We start from the raw sequence: 10,731 nt of genomic DNA on the forward strand, positions 1-10,731 counted from the left end.
TGACCTGTTTGATAAAATCATTGTTAAAAGATGAAGTTGTTCTTGATCTGTTTGATAAAATCATTGTTAAAAGATGAAGTTGTTCTTGATCTGTTTGATAAAATCATTGTTAAAAGATGAAGTTGTTCTTGATCTGTTTAATAAAATCATTGTTCAGAGATGCTACTGTTTTTATAATCAAATAAATTTTGCAATAACTATGGAATGAAATTATAATTAAATTTTTTCGTGCATATAAAATAAAATATTAGCAGAATTATCACATATAATTACGTTTTTGACAATAGTAATTGGTAAGTGTTATTTACATGATGAAAATGAAATAAATTAATGGAAAAGAGAAAGACAGTCTCAATTCAATTTTATATGACTATTGCAAATTAAATTATTGATAATAATAATAGTAATGAAGATAGTGATGATGATAATGTTGTTAGTTAAAAAGGAAATCGAAGATGCTAGTAAAGTTTTTAGATTTGAATGAAGAAATCCAAGTTAAATAATTTCAAAATCCAAGCTTTCGAGCTCATAATATTCGGACAAATGATGCAAATGTTGCCTTTTACAATATTGATGATAGCAACAAATTATCGTTCACACTAAAATATTTAAAGTTGTTCTTGATCTGTCTGATAAATTATCACAGGTACGATAATTTTTTTAATTATCGCCGGTATAAGACAATTCATTATCAATGGTGTAAGATAATTCTTCAAACTATCAACTTCTTTAAATTGTCAACAGTATGAGACACTTTTTTTTAGTTATCAACTTTTTTAAATTATCAGTTTCTTTAAATTATCAATAATAACATAGCTCTATGCAGTACTATTTGATCCATATACATATATGCTATGTTTGACAACAAAAACTTTCAAGTTTCAAGCAAAAAAAACACGTTTTTTTTGAACTTTTGCTTCGTAGAAATGTGTATATATGTCAATTGTCGCCATATTTCGTCAAAAAGTATAAGAAAATATGCATAGTGATAAAAGATAGCAATATTGATTAGTTGGAGTTAGAGGAAAAAGAGTTTGGCAAGAGATTTTAATTAAATATTTGAAATTTCAGATCATTTTTTTTTTCAATTACTGTTGACAAATAAGGATGAATCATTTCATCAATCGTTATTCTGCTTTTTATGATTTCTTAAACATTATCCAATTTCCGAGCTTTTCTTTTATCATCTTTGTCCATCATCTATTTTTTCTAGGATTAAAAGAAAGTTTACTTTGTTTTCCGAATATCGAAAATTTACAAGAACATTAAAGATGGAAAGCAAAACAGTCTAACATTTAGAATAAATTGTTGCCAGTTATATCAATGAAGTTATGTTCACTACCCTTTGCATTTGTAGTATTTTATGAAAATTTTAAAATTCAAATTTTAAATTATTATTTTTTTTAATATCGATGTCTAACTTTTTTCTTACGGAAAAAACTTGCAAGAAGAGGTATAAATGATAATTATGATAAATAAGGAGAGTAATATTAATCTAAAATAAACCGAATAAAATTAATAATTTATCACTTTAAAAATAATCTTTAAGACAGGAAGAGAAAGGACGAAGGTAAGGGAAAAAAAAGTTCTATTTTCTGAATAGTTGAAGTGTACAAAGAAAAAAAAGAAAAAAATAAAATGGACAATAAACAAGTAGCTTAATGACCCGAAATTTTTTTAAACAACAATTTCTATTTCAAAGGTAAACGAATTATTCATAATTAATTTAGTGCATATTGACGCAGTATTGACTGATCATTGAAAAGTAACCAGTAAAGTTTGGTTCATATACACAGTATTGGCTGACCATTGAAAATAACCAGTAAAGTTTGGTTCATATAGATACAGTATTGGTTGACCATTGAAAAGAAATAATTAGTATTTTAATCTAGACTGAAAATTTCAATCAATTTCATAGTGGAAGTCTATATTCATATAAAATAAAATTCATCGGATGATACTAAATATCCGAAAAAGGATAATTCGGATATGATGGTTAATTTGGTACTGTATTTTTTTTCTTTTTTTTTTGTATTGCTATCACAGGAATTATCAGGACAAGGGTTATTATTCTGTATTTTTTTCTTTTCGCCGGAATCATATTAAACCGGTAAAATGGAATAGTACAATTGTAGGAGAACAATTCCAGAAGCGCCTAAGAGGAAAAGATCACTATGATCAAAAAATTTTAAGGTTTTTCGGGCTCTTCTACAGGGCCTAAAGTATGCCATTGAGCAATGGGTCTACGTGGACTGGCTAACATATCCATCCAATGTCGTAATTCAGCACCTGTTGCTGAACAACCCAATATACATCGGCCGATTGCATCATTTGAACCCAATTTATCATAATCCATTACAGTTATCATTAGTGATACCTTCTGCAACAATGCCATCATTTTGTTTCATTATCATTGACATTTTTGTATTTGAGAATTTTTTGATAATAAATTTGATTTAAATAATGTCAAAGATTACTTGGGAGAATAGAATTGCAAGGGAAACAAAAACAGATAATATTATCAACTTTCATGGGTAAACTTTTATAATAAAGTTAAATTGATTGTCGAGAAAAAGAAAATTCCACATTCTTTTGCTAACTTTGAAAAATGAAAAGTGAATGATTCCTGCATTTTTTAGAATTTACAAATTAATTTAGCTTAACTTGCATTATTTACTTTATACATGCAATGTGTAATATTCATGCCAAATAACATGTTAACATCTAGTACGTTTAACTTGTAGCATTCATTTTACGCGTAATGCGTAATTATTCACGGCCAAATAGCAGATCAACTCGCATTTTTTTTCCCCTAAAACTTTCCAAATTATTGCAAAGATCAATGATCACCTGAATTTGCTCGAATGGTACTTCAAATGAGAATGATTCGTTGTAGTATGGATTTAGAGTACATTTTTTAATACTTGTTTTCTTCTTTTTTAATCGTTTTCCACCTTGTAGCAATACTATCTTTACGTATGGATCTAAAAAAAAAAAAAAAATAGCCTTGCAAACATTTACATTTAGCAAAGGTTGAATTTGCAAAAAAAGGAAAAACTAAATTAGTGAAAGCAAATTAAAAAACTAAATCAAAAAATTAAATTAAAAACTAAATTTAAAACTAAATTATACATGAAATGATTTTTGCCATTTCTAAAACTCTTAAAAGGCCAAATTGTATAAATGTTATCACAGAATGACAAACTTACCTGATAATCCACCAACATCCATTTTTTTCAAATTTTTAGCTTCCAAAATAACTACTGTAAGTTTACCAGCAGTTGGTACATATCTTAATGAAAAACAAATATCGCCCAAACTTTTATCCTATAATCAGATGAATTTATGTAATTTTTCCAGTGAATTTCAGTACATTTAATTAAAATAAAATAATGTTAATGATGGATATCCAGTGAATACAATAACGAACTAACGGCTTCCTTATCATCAGGTGGTGGTGCAATATCTTTCCATTCCTCAATCACTTGGCCAAGATCTATTTTACCAAGTGGTATTAACACTTGGCCAATTTGATCATGTTTCGAGAAACGATCAAAATCGTACACCGCAAAAACAAGCGTTTTTGATGCTATTTCAACGAATGGTACCTTAAAATGATAAATAAATAAATGATTAAGAATACTGAATGAGTATCATTTTAGTATGAATAGAAAAGAGCCAAGTTGTTAGTAGTATAACCAAAACAGTAGTATACCTTGAATATAAATGTTTCATTGAAAACAGGATTAAGCGTTTTACGATGCACTTTTGTTTCTACTTTTTTCTTTTTTTCCGGTAGAAGATATAGTTTCACATATGGATCTGATGTACCGCTCATATCCATTCCCGGCAAATCTTCTGCTTGTATCACTGTTACCGATAACTAAAAATTCTGCAGCAATTGGTGATAATTTAAATTTAAATCCATAAAATATTTGCGGACTATAAAATGGAATTCATATAATTATTAGCTTTATTTTGGATTAAAAAAACATCTTATTTAGTAATTACGTTGTTTAAAAGTGACATTTTTCCGTTCAATTATATCAAAGAATGTAGTTTTACAATTCAAATTCAAATTTTTACTTATTTCTTCATTAAATTCCTTAGTGAAATTAAGTCAATAAAATTCAACCAAATGGAATTCAATAACGATGGATTATTAAATGTAGATTAGACAGTTATAAAAAAGCTCGAGAAAATAAAAAAAGCATCCTTATGAATCGGTGCACATAAAATTTGAATGATTCAAAAAAAAATTTTGAACGGTTGAAAAAGTCGAAATAATTTTCATCAATATTAGCAGGGCTTTTTTCTCTCAATATTTTTTCGAAAAACCTTGTCCAATATTTAAATGCATTATTGCACCAAGTAATTAACAAATCTAATAATGAATAAAAATTTAGCTTTAGCATACAAGTTTAAAAGTTTTTAAAGCACCTGATTTTGTTGAAAATCATAGTCTAACTTATATTGTAATCTTCCAAGTTTTATCTGAAAAAAAAGAGAAATGACAAAAAAGAATTCAAAGAATAAATTCTATTTCAAATTCGTTCAGTAAATTTCACCAAATTAAAAGATTTTGCAATTTCTTTTCAAATTTAGTTAAAGAAATTTCACTGCATCAAAAGATTCTGTGATCAATTTTTTTGTTTGTCAAAAAATCACTGAAAGATAATTATTTCGAGTAAAATTATATCATTTTCATATTTTTTGAGTATTCATTTTTAATGAAAATTACTTAATGTTTGAAAAATGAATAGCAAAAAGTTAAATTTTGTGTAATTTTAATTGAATATAAAAATCTTCACTTCTTCTTTTTCTTCTGCTTGTTCCTTCTCATTTTGTTCCATATTCTCTTCTAATTGCTCTAAATCTGTTGCAAGCTAAAAAAAAAAGGAACATTTACGAAAGTATTAATTTTACAAAAGATGCATATCAATTTGCGAGGAAAATAAAAAGAATTGGCTTAAACATGAACAAGTATAATAAGTATAAGTGTATTAAGCAAATACAAGTTTACATTTAAAATTAAATTTTTCATTAGTGTTGACAATCAAAAAACAAAAACTTTTGTCACTTCATTTTTATCATTCTCAATAAGATCAGCGCAATCCTTCATTTAGAACTGATAATGAAAAAAAAGTAAAAATTTTATCACCTTATTTTGATCAATCGTGATAAGATCAATGCCTTTTCCGCCAAAAAATCCTTTCAATCCTTTTTGTTTTTTTTCACCATGTCGTTTCTTCCCAAATAATTTCCGTATCAGAAGATAAGCACAACATAGAATTAGTGCAAGGCAAATTATGCCAAAAAAAACAAATACCCATTCTGGTACTGAAATAGTTTGTTATTGTTACTGTTAAAAAGTGAACTTTGATCTTTTGCAATATTTCATCAACCATTTTTGTGCTAAAAATTATTAACTTTCTTTGCAGTAGCTAATAAAATTTAAAATTTAGCCATGAATTATGACATATGGCAAAAATTTAAATGATAATTCCAATGCTTGACATTATTCTTCATATCATGTTAAAAAAAAAGTATGCAAATATTTGGAATTAATTTAAAAATGAAAAAGCTATCCATAATGATATTGTCTTGCAGATAGTTCGAATATTATACGATAGTCTTAAGTTATTTTTAATCACTATTTGACTGAAACTTTCAAATTCTTTAATCATTATATTTTTCCGTTTATACAAATATAGTAGGGTCAAAGATTAAAAAATACTAAGAATTACGTATAAGTAAAACTAACAACTAATCGTTATGCTTCTGTTTATGCAAATATAGTAAGGTCAAAGGTAGAAAAGTATTAAAAATTTAAGTATAAGTAGGATAAAGAAGTGATGGTTATATTTTTGAAAATTATAAACAGATAGGTAGGATCAAAGATTAAAGGAAAGAATATAAGTATTGAAAATAAATTATAAATTAAAACTAACAACCAGTTTTTGCCATTACTTTTGCTCGAGCAATATCCGAAAGTGTTTTTGCTTTATCACCAACAAAATTTACCACCGCATCTTTTAATGATTCTTTGTTTGTTGTTGTTAATTGTCTATAAAAGAAAAAGTTGTGGGATTATTTGTCATATTTATAACAAACAAATTGTTAAGGTAAATATTCATTTCTATTCTTATAAAAAAAAAGAAAAAAAGTGGAATTGATCGAAAATTCGTATCATTCAAAAAGATTTTTATTTATGTGTCAAAAAAAAAGCGAATTTTTGTTGACATGGATAAATTTCAGTTAAAAAAAAAGTAGAATTTTAAATTATGACGTCAAGTAAATGTTGATACAGGTAGATCATTCTCAACAATAGCAATGTTTACTGATTATCCAGGTGAGCATTATTTCGTATTTGTTTTTAAATAGCAGGAAGACACTAAGGTTAGCAATTGTTAATGGGTGGAAAGGTTTTGTCAATCAAACACTACAGAAGATGAAGGAATTTTTTCGCACAATAAAAATGTTTATTGATTATCACTTGGATAATGTATAATCAGTAAACATTTCTATTGAAATAATTTTTAATTATCAGTGACTTGTTATTTCGATAATTTTTGATTTAATTATCAATAGATTTTGCCTAGAAAAAAATTGATTTATAATTCATTTTGGGAAAGGCAATGTAAGAAGTATGGATAAGAGCTAATTCTAGGATTGGAAAAATGAATATAAAAAATTAAAATGCAACATAGGATGACGACTGCTATTACAACTGTTAGGAAATAGATAATAATCGCTGTCTTTTTTTTACGAGACCTTTTTGAACTTTTCATTTAATTAAACATTCAGTTGTGACCTTTGCGGTCAAATTACTATTATTTGATTATGCTTAACAATACTAAGAATTGCATATATTAATGATAAACTAATATGAGAAATAATGCTAAAGGATGGTATTATTGATTGATTCCTTTAAATTACTCGAAAGAGATCGTAATATCATATCCTATTATTCGGTCCTGAAATTAATATCAGATAATGTGCCTGAATTAGGTAAATACCTTGTGATAAGAATTGTCACCCTGTTATCTTATAATAAGAATTCTTTTCTGGGAAAATTAATTAATCTTTGCTTCAAATGAAAAATTAAATTGATGATTAGAATTTACACAATCGCTTCTGTACTCGTTCGAGCGGCTCTAGTTGAAGGAGCAGTTGTGATGGCGACATTGGTCGTTTGCACCAACATTGGTTCATCTGGTGGTTCATGTTCCATGTTAAGCTCATTGCCAAATTCAAGTTCATCATTCAAATCGATCTTCACCATCTTCTTTTCTTGGTCTTTTGACTCATTCACCAGTGAATAATTCTACCACATATTGATGTAGTTTACAAAATTAGTGAAAAAAAATCAATAAATCAAATTTGTTCAATCAATTTCGAATACAATTCAAAATGAAACAATAATGTCGTAACAATAATAAATGTATCACTATTTGATGTCATTATTACTTAAGCAAAGTGTCATCATAAATTTTATCTTGTTTACAATATCAATCATAGATATCTTCAAATTTTTTGTTATCTATAAATTAGTAAATGATCAAGATGTCACAACGAACTGATACTTTTCTCTTGCCATATCATTTCCCTTATTGCAACTTATCAGTTATCTTTTACTTTCTTACAACTTATCACATATCTCTTTACTTATGATAAACGTATCACATGTTATGAATTATTATGAAATTTGAGAAAGAAAAAAAAAAGAGAGATGGAATAGAATAAATGGATATTTCATGAGAGAGAAGAGGAAAAAGAGCAAAGCAACTATGTTAGTCTATTTTAAAGGAAAAAAAAAGGGCAGATTGATTAAATAAGCAAAAAAGTAAAAAGGGAGGAAAATGATAAAAAAAAAAGGAAAAAGAAGGAAGGGTATAATAAAGTTAAAAGGATGAGAGGAAAGATTGAAATGACACATTAACTTATTTTATCAAATAAATTGTCCGACAACATCTCGCGTCATTCTTTATTTACTGATTAGCTAACCTTTCATTTATTTCAACAATTATTCTACAGAACAGATGGATACGGTAGCATTTATTTCTCCGAACAATATGGATGGATTAAAACAAAACTTTGGGAAATTAATATGAATATTTTTGTTAATTGAGAGATATTAGATTAAATGTTTAAAGATAATCTTTATTATTAGCAATCGGAAATATATCTAACCGGATACGATTATTGTTTAGATAATGAAATGATTCCGATGAAAAATTTGACCTATGAACTTTTGCAAGCATAAATGTAAAAAAACATAAAATTATATAGTCCAAAGTATATACATACCAATAATTAGTATATATATATGGTCCTAAATTATATGCATACTTATTAAATACCAAGTATATGCATACTTATTAAAAAAGCAAATCTCTTCTTGGTTCCTTACTTATACTCTAGTATTACAGTATCACAGTCCTGCAACAATTGAAATCAGGCATTATAAATGATTTTAATAACTGTCAAACTCTGATATTGTAAGTAATTCAAATACTAAATGGATGCATGTGTTTGATGATTAAAAATTCAAACAGAAATGGGTAAAAAGAAAAATGAAATGAGGAAGATTTTAGGGAAAAAAATCGAAACTATGGGAAATACGTTTTATTTTTTAAATTGAAATTATACGCAGAAATGATTGCGATTGAAGCATTTTGTTTTGTTGATTATTTGAGAAGAAAAAAAATAAAATGAAAGGATGAAAAAAGGAGGAAATAGTATTTCGTGCTTCATCATGATGATATTTGAAGTAAAAACGAATTTGAATGATATGGTTCTATGATTTGAATGAAAATAAAACCATGAAATTTTTTTTTTCTTTTTTTAAATAAGCAAATTTTTCCTTTTGCTTCATTTTTTCTTTCTCTATTGTCATTTGAAAAAAAAATCGAAAAAATGATTGATGAAATGATAATATCGATTAGAAGGTTTAAAAAACAATTTTAGATTAAATAATGGAAGTGACGGTTTCGAAGTTTGGAACACTAAATCCGTTGGTTATTAAATGCATCAAGGACTAATTCGATTAAAATTTTCGAAACCTTCTATTACAATAAAACCAATGGATTCCTTATTGCTACCTGATAACACTAAAGAAGGTACATGGAGTTAATTCAGTTTAAATTGTCGGATTTAAATAATCGAAATTATCAATTTGAATTATTGAGGTTCAAACTAGTTTCATCAAATGACACAAAGTGATATGACATCCATTGATGATAATTGCATTGCTACGGGGAAGCAACCTTTTTTTCTCTCTCTTTGAAAATGATAACCGTTTTCAGCTATTCAAACAATATTAAACATGAAATTACTGCATATTTCAGATTTTAGAGGTCAATCATAAGCATTAAATGTCATTTTTTATTTTTTTTCTAAAGGACACGTTAGTTACTATTAATACATTAGAAAATGATCTGATTATTCTAAATTTTGAACATTTTTATTCAACGATGCAAGAGAAAATGAGATAAAATCAAAAGGACAATGATCAAACATTTATTAAATGAATGCTGAATTTAGGTTTAAATCTGAATTGAAGCGAAGAAAATGAAGAATCAAAGCATCAAGTGAAAAAATGAGCCAAGCCTGGATGATAGCACGTGAGCAGATAGCTTAAATATGGGAAATTTGAAATGCAGAATATAAAAGACATTGATAGTAAGGTATATAGCATGAGGTTGAAGAAGGATGAGAGAAATAATCACAAGTTTGTTTTTACTTTTGCCTATGCTAGCCTATAGCATTCGTTAGCTAGTTTTCTCATGCTGATATCCAGACGATGAAAACTAAGGCACTCAAGCCTTAGTAGCAATGCTCCCTTGACAATCACTAAAAGCCTTTACCCAATAGATTGAAAAATACATCCGTATTGACTATCTCTTCATCTTTTCCATATATATGCCTAAAGCCCAAGCTATTTTCTGTCTCAATTATAAAAATCGAAATAAACGAGAAGCCAGGAAGTAAAAGCTTTCTGCAAAAAGCTGTGCAACATCACACTATATATCTGTCGTCCAGAAAAAAAAAAGCTTGGCTCCAAAAAACCACAAAACAGACTTGGCTTCGGAAGAATTGATGATTTTAAGGTGAGAGGAAAACAAAGAGTTAATTTTGCGCTCAATCGAAATGGAACGGAAAGAAACGAAGAATTAGTTGGAATTTAGCAAATATATTTGTTGAGGATAGATAAGCGCATTAGTGCATAGATTTCTAATCAACCCGCGCATACCATAAAGACTTCAAATCCCCCCGCGTATAGCGGAAAGATTTCTAATTACCCCGCGTATAACGGAAAGATTTTTAAACGACTTGCGTATGCTCTAAAAAAGCAAAATATTTGCATACTTATCAGAGCATATTCTATTCCTTTTTCTCTTCAAAAAAAAAAGCTAAAGAAACGCTCCCTTTAATAATCGCTATGACAGTGATTAAAGAGAATTTCCAATTGATTTCATTTCAGCTGGGATTGGAATAATATTTAGATTCTTCGGCAAGATATCAAATAACTTATAATACATTATGATCTGAATGAATCGAATAACCATGAATTTGGCATAAGTATTATAATAACAACAAACAATCCTTTCTAGAAAAAAATTATTTGAACCAAGTTTTTCATTGTTCGCTTTTATCCATTATCATTATCATTATTATTTTAATTAGAAAAATACAATATTATTATCATTACTAATAACTTTATTATTA

At 27.3% G+C, this 10,731-nt stretch overlaps 1 protein-coding gene across 1 annotated transcript; it reads right to left on the reverse strand.

Annotated features, from left to right (window-relative positions):
* Positions 1–2,188: 2,188 nt before the first annotated feature.
* Positions 2,189–7,285, reverse strand: LOAG_09289 (synaptotagmin-1; the record flags this gene model as incomplete). Its single annotated transcript, XM_020447901.1, has 10 exons — positions 2,189–2,380; positions 2,851–2,984; positions 3,210–3,327; positions 3,435–3,608; positions 3,716–3,883; positions 4,441–4,494; positions 4,812–4,886; positions 5,162–5,340; positions 5,952–6,067; positions 7,128–7,285. 10 exons carry the CDS (start codon positions 7,283–7,285, stop codon positions 2,189–2,191), a joined length of 1,368 nt encoding a protein of 455 aa, XP_020301913.1.
* Between the last annotated feature and the right edge of the window lie 3,446 nt (positions 7,286–10,731).

The sequence above is a fragment of the Loa loa genome (genome assembly GCF_000183805.2).
Source record: "Loa loa unplaced genomic scaffold supercont3.141, whole genome shotgun sequence".
Taxonomy (NCBI): domain Eukaryota; kingdom Metazoa; phylum Nematoda; class Chromadorea; order Rhabditida; family Onchocercidae; genus Loa; species Loa loa.